Source organism: Pteropus alecto, unplaced genomic scaffold, assembly GCF_000325575.1.
Source record: "Pteropus alecto unplaced genomic scaffold, ASM32557v1 scaffold45, whole genome shotgun sequence".
NCBI classification, from domain to species: domain Eukaryota; kingdom Metazoa; phylum Chordata; class Mammalia; order Chiroptera; family Pteropodidae; genus Pteropus; species Pteropus alecto.
In genome coordinates, this window is record NW_006442491.1 from 8,305,360 (window position 1) to 8,325,985 (window position 20,626).

The 20,626-nt window shown below is 33.5% G+C and overlaps 1 protein-coding gene across 6 annotated transcripts in view; it reads left to right on the forward strand.

Moving 5' to 3' along the window:
- TASP1 (taspase 1) overlaps positions 1-20,626 on the forward strand; it is a 221,724-nt gene that overhangs the window by 11,772 nt on the left and 189,326 nt on the right. For 5 of the 6 annotated variants that reach the window (XR_003043153.1, XR_003043152.1, XM_015596858.2 and 2 more), the window contains exons 3-4: positions 410-477; positions 2,214-2,282. Coding sequence is in view for 3 of the 6 variants with exons in the window: in XM_015596858.2 (XP_015452344.1) it covers positions 410-477; positions 2,214-2,282 (137 nt within the window). In the remaining 3 variants the exon portion in view is untranslated. Of the gene's footprint in view, positions 1-409; positions 478-2,213; positions 2,283-7,741; positions 7,906-20,626 lie in introns of those variants that run through there. The other variant, XM_025039895.1, reaches the window with a different exon arrangement.

Genomic DNA, 20,626 nt, shown 5'->3' on the forward strand with positions numbered 1-20,626 from the left:
TCTTTCCCTGGTACTGCCTGGATCATCAACTCCGGACCAAACAACTCCTGGCTTTGGAGAGAAGTTTTTCAATGGGAAGGGAGTTGACCTTGGTGAAACTTATTCGGAGACATGAGCTAGTTCTAGCGCCTCTCCCAGGAAAATAGCTTTTGAAAAAGGAAATAAGGCATGGTATTAAAAAGGTTGATGGTAGAGAAAGAAATCTGTTAGATTTTTAAAACTTCCTACATTGTCACTAGGAGAACATCAGTTTGTATGATCTATTTATATAGTATATATTTATTGTCACTAGGAGACAATATATTTATTGTCACTAGGAGAACATCAGTTTGTATGATCTATTTATATAGTATAAGCCAGATCTCTGATATTTTAGTGCATATTAATTGGTTGGTTTGTTCCACTACAGGTGCAGGTTATCATTCTGAATCCAAAGCCAAGGAATATAAACATGTATGCAAACGAGCCTGTCAGAAGGTATGAAAGGAATGTGCATGATAGAAATATTTCTGTTTTGACCATAAAGGAGCTTTACTTTGAAATTCAAAAACTTAAGGTTTGATTTATAAGGTAATCTTTGGTTTGGAACATAAAATATTTTTGCTCATATTTGTGAGGTTTGTTTGTTTGTTTGTTTTGTGTTTTCTTTTTCTTTTTTATTCTCCAAATCATGCATAGATTGTTCCCTTTCTCTCCTAGATTAAAGTCTATATTTTTGGAATTATGGGCACATGGTGATATATCTTTTAATTTTTGCAAAGGCATTGAGCTCTATAGAAGGCGTAGGGAAAACAGCTTAAAGACGACCAATATGTCTTTCTGTAAAGGGAAGAAAAAAAAATACTAACAAATGAAAATGGGTGCTTTCACTAGGGAGCTTATCCTGTATAGTTTCTTTCTGTTTTTCATCATGTGAAGACTGTATCATAGACATTCATTGTCATTCCTGAATTAGCTTTGCCCTTGTACTCAGTTGTGCTTTTTTCCTCTTTGGTTTTTTAGATTTTGCTAAATTATTGAATATTTAGTGTGGAGTCAAGGATGGACTCAGAAGAAATATTATTTGTTTTTATTTTGATCCCGACTATTTACTTTTGTTGGCAAACCTTCCATTACTTTTTATGCAAATAGAATGTGAATTGGATATTGTATATCAAGTAAATATGATTCTCTCAGTTCTTTTGATTCATATTTACATACCATTTAAAAGAAATATTATACTTTCTTAGTGAGCCAAGCTTTTTCTTATGAATAAAATCTCATAAATAAATAAGAATATTTTGTTATAGGGCTTTTAAAAAATTTATAATGAAGCTAAAAGTTCTCTAAGCTTTTATAATTTTTATCTTATTTTTCAAAGTGTGAAATCTTCATTATCTGAAAGGAAATAAGTTTTACTCTATAAAACTACTATAGTCCTAGAAACCTAATACATTTGGAGTATATAATCAGCTTCCTCAATTTATACAATGAATGAACTTCTTAAAAATTTTGTATTTAGTATTGTTTTTGGCTTTCTTTTTATTGACTAAATTGGAGCTTTAAAGTTCATTTAGAAATTAGTCTTCCTTCTTTTTCTTTCCTGTCTTAATTTATACCCAAGAAACAAGCTGATTTTATACACTTTTACTCTCTGTAGTTTATATTACAAAAGAATGTTATTTGTTTATCTCATAAAATACATTATAGTGTCAAAAATGATTTTGTCAAATGTATGTTTCCACCTAAGGATTCTGAAACGCCTCTGTGATTGGGAGTCACTGTTTTTTATAGTTAGGTGTGGGAGAGTAGTAAGAGTGGGAAAAGAAATTATTGGCTTAGTCTGAGATTCAGTTATCTATATAAAATATGAATTGTCAGGATATTTAAACCAAGCTGAATTCATATAATTTCTATAGCTGTCTCTGTTGCCCTGTGATGAACAAAGCCCTTTCACTTACGAAATTCCTTGCACTATGCATTTAGTGGCTAGATTTTTTTCATTGTCTTAATTTCAATAATATTAAGTGAGCTATATCATAAACTACCCCAAATATAAACACTTGCTTGTTTTAAATCTAAGTTGTTTATATCTCAAAATATAAAATTGAACTAGAGGTCAATTTTTATTAACTCTAAATGTTTTCTATACTTCTTTAAGCCTTTGGAAAGTTTCTGGGTTGTTTGAGAAGTTGTGGTTTTACAATGAATAATCTCTCCCCTTGTTTTCATAGGCAATTGAAAAGCTACAGGCTGGTGCTCTTGCCACAGATGCAGTGACTGCAGCTCTGGTGGAACTTGAGGTATTTCTTTTTTCTATGTATGGTTTTTTAAAAATATTTGTGAGTTTACATTTATTATTCTTAAATGTTGTGAAACTGCTAGTCAATTATATGACCAGTGTTTCCCAACAATATTAACAAAGTTGTGAAGAAACTGTGATATTGTTAGGTTGTTTTCACTGGGGACTTCTCTGAGTAGTGTAAAAAAATTGGTAAAATTTCCTTTTCTCCTGTTCTATGAAATACATGAATATAAAAGTTACTGTTGATTGGATCCTTATATTTCTTCCATATTTTCAGTACAACAATTCCTGAAGTTAACTTCCTCCAAAATTAATTTATGTTAGAAAACAAACAGTTCCAACTGTTCAGAAGTGTCTAATGTGGAAGGGAAAGTTTCCTCACTGACTTAACAGTTCAGTATATGTCCTGAAGCTGTGTTCTGTGAAGTGTGTCTTGTCCAATGTGATTCTTTGGTTGGTTTCCAGTTAACTGGAGACATTGAGGAATTTAGTGGGGAGGTGATCAAGTTTGCTGTAATCTTTCGTATTCAAGAATGAGGGTCTCTCACTTCTCTTAATATGGAACCTTGAAGATGAGTTTGTCCAGGGGATATTGAAGACTTCAGAAGACTGACTTCTGCTGCTCAAACTTAGAGAAGATAGATTTGTGTAAGTCAGTGTAGAGTATTATAGTGAACAAATAGTTTTTTGATTGAGAAGACAGCTTGGGGAATCAAATAAGACAGGAAGGTAAAACAGATGAGTTTGAGGGGGGAGGCAATAGAGTAAATCTAACCAAGTTGACTGGACTGTGGCCCTTATGTTTAAGCTCTCAGATTAGGACACCTACCCTATCATGCCTGGCCTTGCTCTTCCCTGTGAAAATTGCCCAGGAGTTTACCAAAAGTTCTAGCTATGTTTCCTGTATATTTTCTTAATTAATTGTGGAGTTGCACTTTTGATCATTCTTTGTAGATTTTAATCTCTCCTGTTAACACTTTCAGCTTGGTCCTAGTGTAGTCAAGGAAGGTGAACATATATGGTGAGTTCCAGTTCTGTCGTAGTTTGGTCTTGGTCCCGGAGGCATCTAATTTAGGGATATGTTGTCCCTTCCTATTGTGACTGATAGATCTTATACCAGCTCTACCAATCATTAGCCATGTGTCTCTGGGCACCTCACAGCCTCTGCTTGACTCAGTTTCCCCATTTATAATATGGAGTAATAATTTCTACTTTTTAGAGTTGTGAAGAAAACTGAGTTAACATGGCAATCACTTAGAACAGTGTGAGGCACCTAGTAAACACCCCATAACTGTTAGCAATTATTACTATTATGAGGTGCTTTGGAAATGATATATATAAAGTGAATATTTATGGTAACTATTAATGATAAACTTTATAATGTCAAAGAAAGGTTAATTATATGTTGTGGATAAAAGGAGAAGAGTGATGTAAGAAAGAATGATGTATGCTTACCACCAAATCTTACCTTTACTCAAAACACACACTGGGAAAGTTTTAATCTAACTTAATTCAGTTGTTAATTGTAAATTACTCTTCTTTGTGCATGCAGAAGATGATGTCCTGAGATTACCAGTGCATGGAGTCAGTGTGGGTCTGGGGAAAGAAGGTTAATGCATAGCTGGGGGATATTCTGTAATGGCAACAATTAATACAAAATCGGGTGAAGTTAAGATTTATTTTTTCTTTTCATTTTAGAATAACTTTGATTTTCTTAAGTAAAACTAATATCATGTTGAATATTTCATATTTTTCATCAGAGATGTATCAACCCTACTTTTAAAAAGTTTACTTATTTATGCTTTAACAATGATTTAAAATATATTTTGGAGTAATGCATTTCACATGACTAAGTGAACTTTATAATTTTGAATGATGACCTGTATTTTTTTTAAGAATGTGGATATGAAGATTTTTCTTTTAAACAAATGTGTTCTATTATTTTTGATTATTATGTGGATAATGGTAGCATAGAATACTGGCCTGAAGGAGTTTAGTATACTTTGCCCCCTTTAATTATTAAATTTAGGGAAGAATTTCCGTGAATTACCCTTAAAAATTTATTTTTGTGTGGAATCTTTGAAATATATATTAGTAGTTTAAAGGCTAAGGCTGCACAAACTGGAAGAATTTTCCTGAATCTTAAGAATTATGTTGGCAGGCATGCTAATACTGCCCTCTACAGTTTCAGTCACCTTGCATAATTGTGATTTGTCACCTTTAAATAGGGTGAGGTTTTCAAATAAAGAGTTCAGTTGAAGAAGTATTGTAGTAGTTTGGGTCAATCAAAATATATCTGGAAATCAGATTCTAATATTTTTTGTACTTTGAGAAATATAAGCAAATATCGGATCCTTTTAGTCTACTGGAATGTCCCAGAGAGTCTGATTTATACCGTTATGTTTAATTTGAGAGCAACTGCTTATATTTAGTTTTGATCAGTCTATTCAGTAGGGACCAAGTTCGATCTATGCAGTCTTGTCCTAATTATTGACTACATATAGACAATCACCACACTTTGACTTTGGAATATACTTTTTGACTAAAACAAAACTGTACTTTTAAAACTTGCCTGTTACATTATTACTTAGGCAGATAGTGAAAATCAGTTCGAATCCTTGAACACTTTACTAACTGTGAATTTAAATGACTGAAATGTTTTAATAGTCCTTATTGGCTGTAAGGGGCCTTGTATTTTGAAAAATATGAAAATTTGCAGTTACCCAAAAAATGAAAAGTACACTGATCTCAACTCAGTGCCATAGAGGAGGAAGAGACAAGGTGAAAGAAAAGGAAGTTTTTATGTATGTGACATATAATAAAAAATGGTATGTCTAGGTGGCCTATATACTTATTTAGTACCCCTGGGCACATTGTTGTGGACCTTTTCTTGGAAGCCGATTAACCATATCTGGTTTCATTTATCTAGTCTACCAGTACAGATGAGTTGTATTTTCCTGAGACTACCACTTCTGGGCAGCAGAGTGGTGTATTTCCTTTGTTTAAATAAGGGAGATGGGGCCAAGTGCATAAGTTCCTGTCTACTAAATTAACTACCTTCTCTCTTTAGGGTTTTGGGAGGGAAGGTGGCCGTCCCAATAGGAGAAGTCTTTTGCAGTGTGGAAATGAAAATGATATGACACCAAAGTGCATTTTGTTTATCTATAAAATATGGGGAAGGAAATAGAAAGATCAGTTTATGGATCATGTTTTAATAATTTATTGTTAAGTCGATTCAATCCCGTTCTTTCATTTAGCTATTTATAGCTTTTTTGAGATTACCCTTATAACTGTTGGGAAAGTGACTTCTGTCCATTGGATAGTACAACTCTGATTTCACTCACAGTACAGAAGATAAATATTGTGAAACAATTTGACCTTTATATCTAGGGATATGCATTTGGAAGACAGTTGCTTTCATGGCTGCTTTTGAAATAGATTTTGGTTCACGTAGTGAAAGTGAAATTCCAGACCATAATTTTGCACATTTCACATGATATAGCTTCTGATATGAATTTCTTCTTTGATGAAATTGGATATAGCTCTGGGTGGGTCTTGAAGCCACTCACTGCTAAAGTAGAAAGTGTATCATAGATTCTGATAGAAAATGTACTAGTACTCATAAAATACTGAAGCTCCCTTTGCACATCAATTTTTTTTCTAAAAAAGTACTAAGGCCTGGTTAAAAAGTTCTAATAAGCAATAAAGATTAAATATAAATGACAAACTTTTGAGAGATTATATTCTTCTATGAGAAAACTGATGAATCTGAGATTTTGAAGATCTTGATGTAGCCTTTGAGATACTTTGGTTAAATTCATTTTGAAAATGGGTTATTTTGGTAGGTAGAATACTGCGAATTAAACATAATGATAGATATAGCTTTTACATTTCATATAGTGAAAGGCAAATTGCACAGTCTCCTTTGTTAAGAATGTTTTGTTGAACTAATATTTTGTTATTCTGAGTGGATCCTGCTGTTCTTTTGTTGACTTGGATTTATCCTTTAAGGCTCCCTCTGGTCAGGGAGATGGTAATTCAAGGTTGAAACTAGTTTATTGTCCAGATACTTTAGCATTTAAAAAGCAGATTCTGTTGGGCACGTTTTTATATCTGTCTGCTAAAAACGGTCTTTGGATCTCTGTGTAATCCAATATAATGGTTGCTTATAAACTCTAGGAAACTCCTTTAAGAAGTAACTTCTTATCCAGATGGATAATAGTTTGGCGTATGATAGAAAAAAAAGTAGATATTTGCATTATTTTATATTTATATTATTACATGTAATATTATTACACATTTATCTGTATCTCTGCGTCCTCTTATACCAGAGCCAACTCTGTATGCATTTCTATAAAGCAGGAATCTCCAGACTGTTATCACTTTTGAGTAGTCAGGTGTTGGTGGACCACAGCCCAGGCCTCTGTGCAGCTAAACGATTAAGCCACAACTCTTCTCTTGGCTATATACTTTTGGCTGAAATTGTTTGTGTGCCTTAGCAGGGAGAGAACTCCTAAGGCCTGCTAGTCCTTAAAATGCTTAGTGGTCATGGAGATGATGTGGCTCGCTGCTGGCATATGGGCATATCTAGGTTGGAAGAGAATGTTGAGAAGGACTGATAATAAACCTCTTTCTCTTAGCTAACCTGTAGCAAGTTCGTTTGTGGGGCTACTTTGTGGGTAGATGCTTAAACACACTCTGCTCTGTACTCCACTTAAGTGTTTGGTTTTTATTGCAAAAAAGTAGGGACATCTGTTTTACAGCCATTTCTCTTTATTTGGGAGGTTAAGAAATGACTTAAATAATCATCTCCATTCACCTGCATATTGTTTTTTTTTTTTTTTAAGTAGAGGGTAGCTGGTTAAACTTTCAGTGGTTCTTTGTTTCCTCCCCTAACCCTTCCCCATAAGGCAGAACACATTGGAAAGACAGCTTGATGCATTTAGCTCACATATACACAAGTGCCCATTAACCATAATGTGACTGATGAGTCTAATTTTAGATCTACTACCTTTGAAAGTCTTTTTTTTTTTTTTTTTTTTTACCACTGATAATATCTTTTATTCTCTATACTGAGGGGGGAGGTCTCGTTTTTATATATGTGAAGCAAGGCATTTTACCTTTTTTCCTTTGCAGTACTTCAAATATTTTCATTGTATGAAGTTTGAGATGTGACTTTAGATACTCTTTTTACTTTTTTTTTCAACTTGTATCATTATTTTAGTCAATGCCCCTATTTTGCCTGTCTGTTTAGCAGTGTTTCCAGTGGTGCTTCAGTATTTCTGTGTATTCTAGCTGTTTATAGAGTCTTTATGTTTCTCTGCATTTTTTTTTTGTTTGTTTTATTTTTTGAGGTGTACACACACAGTTACACTTCATGGAGTTGCATCCAGCCAAGTATCCATGTTCTTCTTGTGAAGAGGCAGAGAAAATCACCTCTCCCAAGAATTTCCACCTTCTGACCAAGGGAAATGTGTCCTGAAGAGCTGTACGCAGACGGGAGGCAACTTGTTTGCTTGTTCTGCTGCTAGAGCATTGATTTAATTAGAAGACAGGCTGTGGGTGGCCATGTGCAGACAAAGAAGCACCAGACAGAGCCCAGTTAGCCTGGGACAGTAAAAGTAAGTTACATTCTTTTTAAAACACTTTTTTGAGTACTGATGCTGATGCTTGCCTTTAGTACTAAGGGGCAACTTGTAACTTACTGATTGTGTTTACACATTAGGTACATCTGTTCTTTTTCTGAGACTCTAGAAATTAAACATGCCCTCAGTACCTCCTTAGTGAAAAAGCAGTGATTTTTTTCCTCTCAGTTTTTTTAGGCTAAAACTGAGTTATTACATTCTAGATTAATTTTACACTGCATCAAAACTGTGTGCTAGTTTTTGAACAAGTCGAAACACTTAAATATAGAGTATGTTATGTTTTACCTTGTACTGATGGGAACATGAAAAAATTTTCACTCTTTTCTAGCCATTTATTGAGCTATGTGGACCTTATCAGATGTATTCATGTTGGCTGAATCTGTTAGAAGATTTGGTCTAAGATCAGACTTAGCAGTTCCTGAAGAGCACATAGCTTTGTATATGAGCCCTTATTTTGCTCTGGGAGTTGTTATTCTCTGAGAATATATTACATTTTGGAATTCAGTTTTAGTCGACTTAAGCTACATTTGGTAGTGTGGTGGAGTTGGTGTTACTTCTGTGTTTTAGCTATGTGGAAGCACTTTAGATTGAGTGTAATTTTGAATTGAGTGTAAAATGTCTTCTTGTCCTATATTAATAAAGATAATAGATTGATTGGCTTTTAGATTTATAGTGTGACTATTGAATCGTGTGTGTGTGTGTATGTGTTTGGATCTATATCATGGGGGCATCAATTTTATAATCTAATATCTACTGTTTTTTGATTTTTTTTTTTTTTGCTTTTGGTAATGGAGGAACTGGCTAAGAAGAGTTTTCTGTGTTCAGCAAAATTATAGGCTGATACCATGAAGGTCAATCTGAAAGACTCTTTTTGATTTTTAAGTTTTTGCCCATCTCTCAAACCCAGACCTCTATTCAGAATCGAGAAAGGAGTGAGGAAGAAACTTAAGTTACATAATTTTTAGGACTCACATCAAGATCATGTCCTAAATCCTGCTCCAAAGCAGAACAAAACAGGGGTTAATTTTTTTCATTCACTCTCTATCATATTTTTATGTGGGTAGCAGGCTTTACCTAAGTGTTAGACTAACGAAGGATTGCATCTCACTATAGCAGAGCAAACAACTTAAAATTGAATCCTAGGCATCCCAGTTGACAAAAGTTCTTTGGCCATTCCCACTGCCAAGGAGTTTTCACTGGCAGTCAGTTTCACTCAGGGTCCAGCCTCCCGCATGGTATACCCGTTTACTGACAATTCATGACATGCCTATACTGTAATATAGGGTGTCAACACTGTCATACCTACTAGGCTTCTCAGAATATCCAGAGTGAAGAACTTATGTTTTCCTCTTTTGGAGTATGTGCAGATGTTAACATTTTCTAGTGGGTTGGAAGTCTTTTTAATAATAATAAAAAAAACATAGAAGTTACTACTTATAAGTTAGTAATACCTCTCCCCATCCAATTTTAACCATGTCCTCACCTCACATGTGATAGAAGAATGGTTTTAGTTATTATAATTCCCTGGTTGGTTAGTATTTTTTTTTTTTGAGTGATATTTTCATATTATTGTCAACATGGTTAAAAGATATAATTATTAAGGTTGAAGGGAAGTATAAATTGGTGCCAAACATGGCTTTGCTAGAGAAACAGCTACATTTGTCTTTTCTATTGTAGCTCATGTGGAAAGGACAATTTCAGGTACTGTGTGTGCTAACCTTTTCCTGGACATGGTAAAGAATCCAACTAAAATAAAATTTAAAACTGTTTCAGATGTGCAGGTCTGTTGAAGCCAATATTTTATTTTAGAGATTTGTGTTATATTTGACAAGTAACTCTTTGTACTACAATTCCGTGGCTTTCAATTAAAAAAAAAAAAAACCATGAAAATAAACTGCTGTGATATCATTTTTCTGCTTAATTATATGTTTATTTGCAAATTAGTCAGATTAATAACAGAAAGTCGTTCAGGACAGATGTGCAGGGTTTTTTTAGTAAAGTGTTTTAAATAATAAATTTGAGAAAAATATGGTTCCATTTTTTGACAGATTATTATATATCAGATCAACAAATGCTCTAAGGAACAAATATCAACATTTGTTGCATTTATTCTGACATTTCCAGAAGAGTTTGGATGCTTCAAGAAGATCATAAAAAGTCTTAGTTCCTAATACATACGCTGTTGTGTGTGAGGTTTTTTTTTTTTAAACATAAAGTATGTTTTCTTTTGTGTAATTGAACAGTTAAAAAATAAACTGTCACAGATACTAAAACTAGGTATTCAGTATACTGTATTTGACTCAAGTGTTCACAAAGTGTGATGCAAACAAATGTTCTCTCAACTTACTTCCAGGATAGCTAAACTATTACTTTAACACATGTTTAAAGTAGAGCACTGTAACGATTTGGCTAGATGTAATTCTGGACTGTCTAAGTTGAGTAATTTCCTCAGGCATTCCAACTTTGATCAACCACAGCAAGAACTTTTAGCATGTCTGTAAAGCAGCCAGTGCATCTGTAAATATGTCCTGAGGTAGAGAGAAAAGAGAGAATGCCAAAAAAGAAAGAATACTTTCTATCATTAAGAAGCAGTTACAGAATGAAAATGGAAAGTTTTTTGCTTCCCTAGAACTCTTTTTAGATAATTGAGCCTCTGATGTCTAAGTATGCCCTGCGGTTCTGTATTAATGAATGAAAGATACTTCATGTGGGCCTAATAAAAATGTTTTCCAGCAAATTCTGCTGAAACTTATTGGTTAAAGTTCATTAATTCTTTAACTTTTCATTCTTTATTAATATTAATTGGCTAAAAACACATAAACAATAATATGTATCTCAGTAAAGCACGTCTTGTTTATAATTGGTTAGTATTTGGGTGCAGATATTCTTTCATGACCATGTTGTAGAGAATGACTAAGAATAGGCAGCATCACTACAGAAATAATCTCATATACCTTTTGTTTTCGATACGTGGAAGAAAAAGTTTTCTGGTTTTTAAGTTACTTGAAAATGAATTTGCAGATGTCTACTGGTTTCTGAATACAGCATTAACTAAGAATGTTTATAATGATAAATCACTCTCTGCTCTGTGGGAGCTGCACGTTTCTTGTATTTTTGGATATGACATGCTCATATCGCATGATAGAACTTTCCCTGGAGATCTTGTAAGGTGTAGTTAACAACTGCTTATAAACGGGATATTAAAATTGGATGATCTGTCTAGCTTCTTTCTGACATTGTTTTCTGTAGTCCCATGACAATAGATACCATGACTTCCGGTTAGCTCCAGTTGTGAAAATTCTGCTTTTTAAGTCAACATTGTATCAAACATTAGGAGGAATTGTGATGTTCATGTTGCAGATCTCTATTTTTGCTCATATTCTCCAATTAGTCATGAGAACGAGGTTAACATAGTTAAATAAAATTTACTAATGGATAAAAAATTTTTACAGCAGTTTTACTTTCTTTTTATTGAGGATTTTTTCAGAACCGGACAAAAGGCAGTATGATTGGTAAATTTAAACCCTATAAGCCTATCTCCTGTATCATGAGAAGTGCAGAGAAATGACTAATGGGCAAGTTAGGGGTCGGGGAAGATGGAAGGGCAAGGCCTGGATAAGCTAATTGTGATGTTCATAGGTGGGGTACTTGAGTGGATTTCTGAGTTGGTTACCTTGTTACTGTTTCTTTGCATACCCCAAAGTTTTTCTTCCTGTAAATATTGTCCATCTGAATGCCATAATTTCTTCAAAATTTAATACTTGTTTAATTTCATGTGCCTATTGCCTTGATCTTGAAATTACTAAAGTTCACATTGAGAACATAAGAGCCAACGTTTGTAAAAACTATTTGGATTCTGGTATCTAATTTATATAGATTCTCATTATCCTTTAATTATTTTACCTGATTATCTCTTTGCCATTTTTTTCATGTTACTTGAGCATTTATATTCCCTCTCTCATCTAACTGTAAGTTTTGTATGTGGGGCGTTTTTAATTTCTTTTTTATATATTTTATTTTATTTTACTCCAAACTACTAGCTCCAAAGAGAATACCACCTTTTCTCTTCACATCTTGATTTTGGCAATTCACCACTGCATAAAGTTGTAGGTGAAGTTTTCTATACTAATGGTGATCAAGATATTTCTTGAGAAAATATCATGATATTTTATCATTTTTCTTGTTTATTCTGGGTAAAAAGCTCTTCTGACTTATTTTGAAGAAGCAAAAAAGTATTATAAATTCTCATTGTCCTAATCAGAAGATATATAGCATTTCTGATCACCAGCCTGGCTCTTAGTAAAGGTGTATTGACACATGGTAGTTAGATTGTAGCACAAGTTAAATGGCTTCTATATTTATCATCATGTTTTTTCTTTAAGTAGCAAAAGGTAAGAATATTCAATATTTTAAATATTCAGCTAAGCATGAGAATAAAATCATGATTTGTTGTTAGGACTGACATTTACCACAAATGAAATCTGTATTGTGTGGAAAACCGAAGGCATGCCAAAGCTTAGATTTTGCATCCGGAGAAGTCTGAGACCTTATTAACCCTTACAAAGTGATGTAGGCCAGAGGTTGCAGAAGAGACAGTTCACAGATGTGTGTTGAATGGCCCATAGACAAATTCTTAAACATTGGAATTGTTGCCAATATTTAAAAATAGAGAGACTTATAAAAATCTGAATTTCTAACTTCTTTGGAAGAAAAAATGAGATCTGGCCACTTGGAGCGTATGTTCTTTTAGGGCAGCAGTCTGCCAGGGCTGAGTGATAGCTGCTCCTTTAAGTATAAGAGGCTATGTAACTAAGACTATATTTCAGTTCAAGGCACAGCTGAAAATAAGGCTTGGGCAGAGACACCATTTTTGTCTTTTTGGAAGGGCTGAGAAAATGAATCGACAGTTTACTTGTCCTTAATGCTCTAAAGGTTGCAAATTATGGCAACAGGGATTTCTACCAAAAGTAAGAGTAAAACTGGAATGGGTTTGATTTAATTTTTTAAAATTGGAATTGGACTTAAGTATTAACTAATTATCATAAAAATGCACTTCAAATCAAACCAAAGGCTTTTCAGAAAACTTCCCATTGAAGCAATTTGAACCAGAACCAAAGAATATCGCTCCAAAGAGTTTTACCTGGAGCTAATGCAGTCTTAGTCAACTAAGACTAAACCAAATTGTTCCTTTATTTACTTGTAGTCCCAGAAGTAGAATATTATTTGCAGTTTTTGTGGTGGTGAATGTACCAGAGATGACCATATTGTACCGATTTCCAAACATTGTCTTGCTAATCTCCTAAAATATGTTTAGCTTCTAAAATCATTTATCTTGATTCCACTACTTCTTAATGGAAAACATAACTAAGAAAACGTCGTTGATTTGCGTGTAATATTTGTGGCTGCATCTTTGACGATTACCTGGAAACTTTGTATGTCCTTTGACCAGTGATTCTCTCACATTTTATTAATGTTTTTCTAATTCATCCAATTTTTCTCCAATAGCAGTTGAATCTTGGCTCATGAGAGTGGTTAACATTTGTACCCTTTCACGGCTTATTTGTGCTTTCTTACTCTCCACCTCTTCTGTGCTGTTGCTGATAAATGCCTTTACAAGACTCCTCAAGAATAGGGTTTGTGGACAAAGTGAAGTTAAACAGCTTATGGAGTTTATTTAGGTCGGAGTTTCTCAAGGTAAGCTATATCATCCAGCTGGATCAGAATCACTTGCAGTAGCTTGTTTAAAAAAAAATGAAGATTCCCTATCTTCCCCTCACAAGCTCTAACTCATAAATTTTGGAGATGGGAATCTAGAAAATTTTATTTCTAATATTTTAAAAAAACTTTTTATATAATTGTAGATTCACATGCAATTGTAAGAAATAATATGGAGAGAGATCCCTTGGATCTTTTACACTACTGTGGTAACAGTTTTAAAAAAAAAATTTGCAGTTAATCTTTTATTTTCAAAATTTTACATTATAGAGTCAAAACTTTTTAAGTGTAGTATACATATAGAAAAGTATTTACGTTTATTGTTTTTTGGTAAAGGGACAGCTTTTTGAATTTTTCAGAGTGAACATATCTGTATGCAACCAGCACCCAGTTCAGGTAACAGAACATTTGTAGCCCTCTAGAACAGGGATCTCCAATCCCCAGGTTGTGGACTGGTACCGGTCCCTGGCCCGTTAGAAACTGGGCCACACAGCAGGAGGTGAGCAAAGCAAACCATCTGTGTTTGCAGCTGCTCCCCAACCTTAGCGTAATCATCTCAGCTCCACCTCAGATCATCAGGCATTAAGTTCTCATAGGAGCACCCGTCCCTTGTGTCAAAAAGATTGGGGACCTCTGCGCTAGAAGATCCCTCATGCCTCCTTCCAGTCGCTCTAGAGTAAAGCCTCTTTGAAATGGAGTCATGTGGCATGTAATTGTTTGTGTCTGCCTTTTTTAAATTTATTAATTGGGGTGAAATTCATAGAACACAAAATTAATCATTTCAAAGTAAATAGTTCAGTGGTATTTAAACAATGCTTTGCTACCACCACTTCTGTCTTGGTCCTAAACATTTTTATCTCTCCAAAGGGAACTCATACCCATTAAGCAGTCGCTCTCCATTCCCTCCTGCCACCCTGGCGATCACCAATCTGCTTTATTTCTGTGAATTTACCTGGAGAGTTCATGTAAATGAAATCATACAAATGTGCCCTTTTGTGTCGGGCCTCTTTCGGTTAGCATGATGTTTTCAAGGTTCATTTACATTGTACGTGGATCAGTACTTATTCCTTTTTGTAGAATATTATTCAACATTATTCACGTATGAACCACATTTGTTTATCCTTTCATCCATTGATGGACATTTGAGTTGTTTTCACTTTTTTTGCTATTGAGAATAGTGTTGCTGTGAACATTCCTGTTCAAGTATTTGAGTATAAATTGCTGGGTCATATAATTATTCTGCATTTAACTTTTTGTGAAACAACGAAACGTTTCACAGCAGCTGAAACATTTTATGTTATCGCAGTTTACAGGGGGTACAATTTCTCCATATTCTTGTCAGCACTTGTTATTTTTTGTTTTTGTGATTATAGCCATCTCATAGTTGTGAATAGTATCTCATAGTGGTTGAGATTTTCATTCTAATGATGTTGAACATCTCTTCATGTGTTTGTTGACCACTTGTATACCTTTTTCAGAGAAATATCTGTTGAAGTCTATTCAAGCCCTTCATCCATTTTTTTTTTAATTGGGTTTTTTTTGATAATGAAAGTTGTAGGAGTTCTTCATACATTCTGGATACCATATTACTCTTGTATTTCTCTGTATTTCTGAAATTTTGTCAAAATAAACACTTAAAAGGAAAAATAAAGTATAACTTCCCCTGTGATCTTCTTGTTATCCCTCTTAAGGCCCTTTGACCATGTCCAATACTTGTTCCTGTTTCCTGTACTGTTTCATTTTTCTCCAGCACATTTACTGCTATCTAATATACTATCGGATTTATTTAATTTCTTATTGTTTGTCTCCCTTAGCTAGAATTGAGACTCCATGTGGGCAAGGTTATTTTCTATTTGTTTGTTTTTTTTTACTGCACTATCCCCGTAGTTTAGGTTGATTAATAAACTATGGTTTAAAAGCCAAATCTGGACTGCCGTTTGTTTTTGAATGGGCTGCAAACTAAGAATGGTTTTTGCTTTTTTAAATAGTTGAAAAAGTCAAAAGAAGAATAACATTTCATGCCACCAGAAAATTATATGAAACTCAGATTTCAGTGTTTATAAATGAAGTTTTACTGGAACATAGCCATGATCATTCATTTGTGTATTTTCTCTGGCTGCTTTCACACTAGAAAGGTAGAACTGAGTAGCTGTAGAATTTTCTGTGTGGCCTGCAAAGCCTGAACTGTATAATATAACTGGCTCTTTACAGAAAAGACTTGCCTGGCACATAGGCATCCAATAAATATTTTGAATTAATGAATCTTAACCTATAACACCACAGAGGAATCTAAATTGGATATCTTTCAACAGTCCAGTTCTTGAAAATTTGAGCTTAGTTTGCTACTAAACAACAAAATCCCTAAATGATTTTTTGGTAATGCATTTTCATTGGTCTTCATTCATCCTGTAAATAATGAGAATTGATAATGAAATACCAAATAATCTGTAGTTTCAAGGATAGTATCAGATAAGATAGGTATATTGCATAAATTTTACCAGCGTTAGTTGGAAAAAGACTAACAAGAATGGAGTATATATCCTGTTTTTATTCTCTATTTTAAATACTTAAATATTTGAAATAGTTTGTTTCAAAAGTTGTTTGATTTTTTCTTTACATTAATAAAGAAATGTAAGCTTTACATTAATAAAGCTACCCGCTTCTTAATGAAGGCAGTAATTTCATTTTGATGTTTTAGCTTACTTAATTTTGAATAAGAAACTATTATCACAAAGTTTTATATTTCATTCATCTAATGACGTGTTTGTTGAATTTGCACTTAAATAACAATATGAATACTAACATATTAGTAATTTCCTGTGTATGTCTAACTTCTCCTTAAAGGAAGATTGGAAATTGGACGAATATAAATCATTTTACATAAAAATGATTTTATGTGCCAGTCTCGTTTTTGTACATTTGAAAACTAAATTGTTTGCATCTGTAAGAGCTGTTAATAGAGGTCTTATAATAGATCTGTACCCCAGCCCCAGAGGTACATTGTACCCCATAGCCTTGCAAACAGTTCTTATTTTATTTTATACTTTCAGCAAAAGACATTAAATGGGTAATACAGGTTGTGGTTTATAGTGAAGGAGTAATGCTTTGAAGATCTTTGCCTTGGCTTGGTGTTTCCAAATTTCATTAATAGGAAAAGGTTTCTGTGTCATGTTGGGGTTGTTTCCCTCTTGGCCTTCCTGCCCTCTCTTTGTTGGGTTAAGCAGTCAAAGTGATTTTATTTTTTTAAAAGCTTTGTTTACTGAGAGGTATGAATAAGTTTAAAAAACATTTTGCCTTTAAAATTTCATCTTTTAGAAACTGAAAATACTATTGCTTGAATTTATTTCATTTCTCTTGTTTTAATTGTGAAAAAGATTGGATTATTAACACTCTACTACATTTTCCCTGGCATTTCTTATAAGAGTAACCTGCAAGAATCCATAATCAGTATCAGTTTCCTTAAGGGATTCTTGTTCATAATGATCAATTATTCTAGTTACATCTATTTGTAATTAACTACCATTCATTGCGCAAATATTTATTGGGTATCTACTATGTGCCAAGTACCTAAACTTGTAGAGTTTACATTTTTGGAGGAGAATTAGACAAAATTATATACAATGTCACACGGTAAAAAGTGCCATAAAAAGAATAAAATAGTAAGAGAAAACAATATGGTTGGGGAAATGCTAAAGGGAGAAACCTTTGAAAAGATGTCATTGAAGCAGAGACATCAGTGAAATGGGGGAGAAAGCTATAGGGAGATGTCCGGGAAGGGAGTTTTTGGTTATAGGGAAAAGTACCCCATTGTCCCTTCTTATCCCACTTCATTCTTCTTTGTAATACTTATCCACATGAGACAGCAGCTATTTATATATACATGTACATGTGTGTTTCTATATACAAAACACAGTCTGTATTTATTGACTCTCCTACTAGAATCACCAAACTCAGCATTTCAAAGGAGTGATCAAACAAAAGTAAAGGTCCTGAGGTGGGCGTGTTCTTGGTGTGTTCAGGGAATTAATTACAAAAAAGTCAGTGTAGCTGGTGCATAGTAAAGGACAGGGAAAGGGGAGGAAATGAGTTGGGAGTGGGAGGGAGGGGCCAGATCATGTAGGGCCTTGTAAACCTTGGAAATAGCACTTTGGATTTTATTCTGAGTGTGATGGGAAACAATTTTAGGTTTATGACAAGGGAGTAGCGGTCTGACAGATTTTTAAAGGACTGCTGGTTACTGATTGGACATAATGATTACTAGCTGTATAACATGATTTAGGTCAGAAAATCAATAATAAACGACCATTTGAAAAGCTTATGATGTATATTATTTATAAAAGTAAATTTAATATATAGGGTGATCAGTTTATATCAAGTGATAGGTATACTTTTTTGTTAGCTTTATTGAAGTTTTATATACAACAAAACATCAATTTTAAGTGTACAGTTTGATAAGCTTTGACAAATGTATACAATCATGTAACCACCAATACAATCACTATATATATAACATTTCCATCACCCCCTTAATTCCCTCATGTGCCTATCTGCAGTTGATTTCTTCCTCTCAGTGGTCCCTGGCAACCACTCTGCTTTCTATCATAATTTGGCCTTTTCTAGAATTTGGTATAAATAGAATCATACAGTATGTGGTCTTTTGTGCCTGGCTTCTTTCACTTAGCGTAATCATTTTGAGATTGCTCCACATTGTTGGGTATATTAGGAATTTGTTCCCCTTATTGCCAAGTAGTATTTCATTGTATTGATATATCACAATTTGTTCATCCATTTACCAGTTAATGGGCATTTGAATTTTTTCCAACTTTTGGCTGTTCTGATTAAAGCTGATATGAACATTTGAATACAAGTCTTTTTGTTGATACAAGCTTTCTTTTTTTTTTTTTTTGATAAATACTTAGGAGTAAAATTGTTGGACTTATGATTTTAGCAATTTTAGTGGTTATGTGGTGGTATCTTGTGGTTTTAATTTACATTTCCCTAATGACTAATGTTATGCATCTTTTCATGTGTTACTTGCAATCTGTACATAAAATTGCCCATTAAAAACTGGATTGTTTATCTTACCGAATTGTATGGATTTTTAAAATATATTCTAGATACAAGTCCTTTACCTTTATGTTTTGTAAAATTTTTCTCCCAAGCTGTGACTTGATTTTTTTAAATAAACTTTTTATTTTAGAACAGTTTTAGATTTACAGAAAAATTGAGAAGATAGTATAGAGTAGTCACACATACCCAACACCTGATTTCCCCTATTATTAGCATCTTATGTTAGTATGGTGCACTTTTTACAATTATTAAACCTATATTGACATTATTATTAGAGTCCATACTTCATTCAGAATTTCTTTGTTTTTACCTAATGTAAAAATCTATTTTTTTGTTCTAAAGTGTTTTTCATCTTAGATTGTTAACATTTTTCATCTCTAGAAGTTTAATTTATTTTTTTATAGCTTCTTTTTCTTTCCTCCTGATCTTCATGTTTTTTTATACTTACGAAAGCAAGTTTAACATTGTTAGCTAATGTTAGAATTGTTAACTAAATCTGTGTTGTTTCTGGGTTAATTTTTATTGTTTAATCATTTTGTTTGATTATGGGCAATATTTTTCTGCTTATTTGCATGTCTGGTCATCTTTGATTTTAAACTAAATGTGAATCTTATATTTTTGGAGTTGGATATTGTAGCATTTCTTCAAATATTATAGGACTTTGTCCTGGGACACTTAGTTTAAATCAGTGTGATCCTTTTGAGGCTAATTTTAAAATCTGTTAGTGCAGGTCTAGAGTAGCCTTCTTTCTAGGGCTAATTTGACCCAACTCTTTAGGCTCTACCTCCTAAGATTTTCCTGACATCGTCACTGTGGCGGATGGGAACATGGCCTATTCTCACCTCTGTGTGAGTTCCAGAAATTGTTCAGCTTACCAGATTTTTCCAGAGGGTCTTATTTGGCCTTCATACTTTCCTTACAAGTAAGTATAATGCTTATTTAAAGACTCAAGGTCGCTATCGGTCTCAGGAGCTCTCTCTGTAACTGTCTTCTTTGGGCCCTATACTGCATATTCAGGCCTTTCCGACCTCCTTGAACTCATAACTTTGTTTCCTTAACTCTGGAGAAAATTTGGCTCTTTTTTGGGTTCCTCTTCCCTGTGCTATGGCCTGGAAAGTAGCTCTAGGAATTAAGTTGAGGCACCTGATTTGTGTCTCTCAGGATCAGAGTCCTGTGCTGGCTACTGAATGAAGTCTGTCTGTTTCATATATTTTGTCTGATTTTCTAGTTAGGATTTTGACTTCATAGATAGAAACAGAAGTTCAGTAGACATACTTTTGAAGTTACAAATATATTTTGAAGTAAGAGAAACATTTTTGAAAAAAATTGCTTCTAAGATATCTTTTAATTTTCTTATATACAATTTTCCTATGTATTTTTAAAATGTGAAATTTAAACCATCAGGCAGGAGTCGTTTTCAGAATAACTTCGTTTATTCAGTTTGTGATTTCTAATTGGATATTATGTTGAATGAATTTTGTAGAGCCGACTAGCTGATATATCTGATTCCAAAGGTTGTTGAGAGAGTGTATACAGTTTGATTGCCTATGTGTATTTTGGAATTACTAAATGTGGATGCTTTGCATTTTTCTCACATTTCAATTCCATTTTCACATACTTTGTAGATACACATGATTAGATAAGGGAGGTTATATAGAGTTAAAAAACATTTGTAATATAGAAGTAATTGACTTTGCTTATAATCTCTTTGTTCTGTGCTACAGAGACTTCTGATCTGAATTTTCATACTTTTCAAAATATGAAATAATCCAGGGCAAGAGTTCAGTCTTCATCTGTTTTAAACCGTGGTCTTTCTTTAATTGTAATCTCTTTCTCAAGATTTAGTTGTAAACCGATTTAGCTAGAAATATTCACTTGGAAGATCTTATTGAAAATCATTATGCCTAATTAT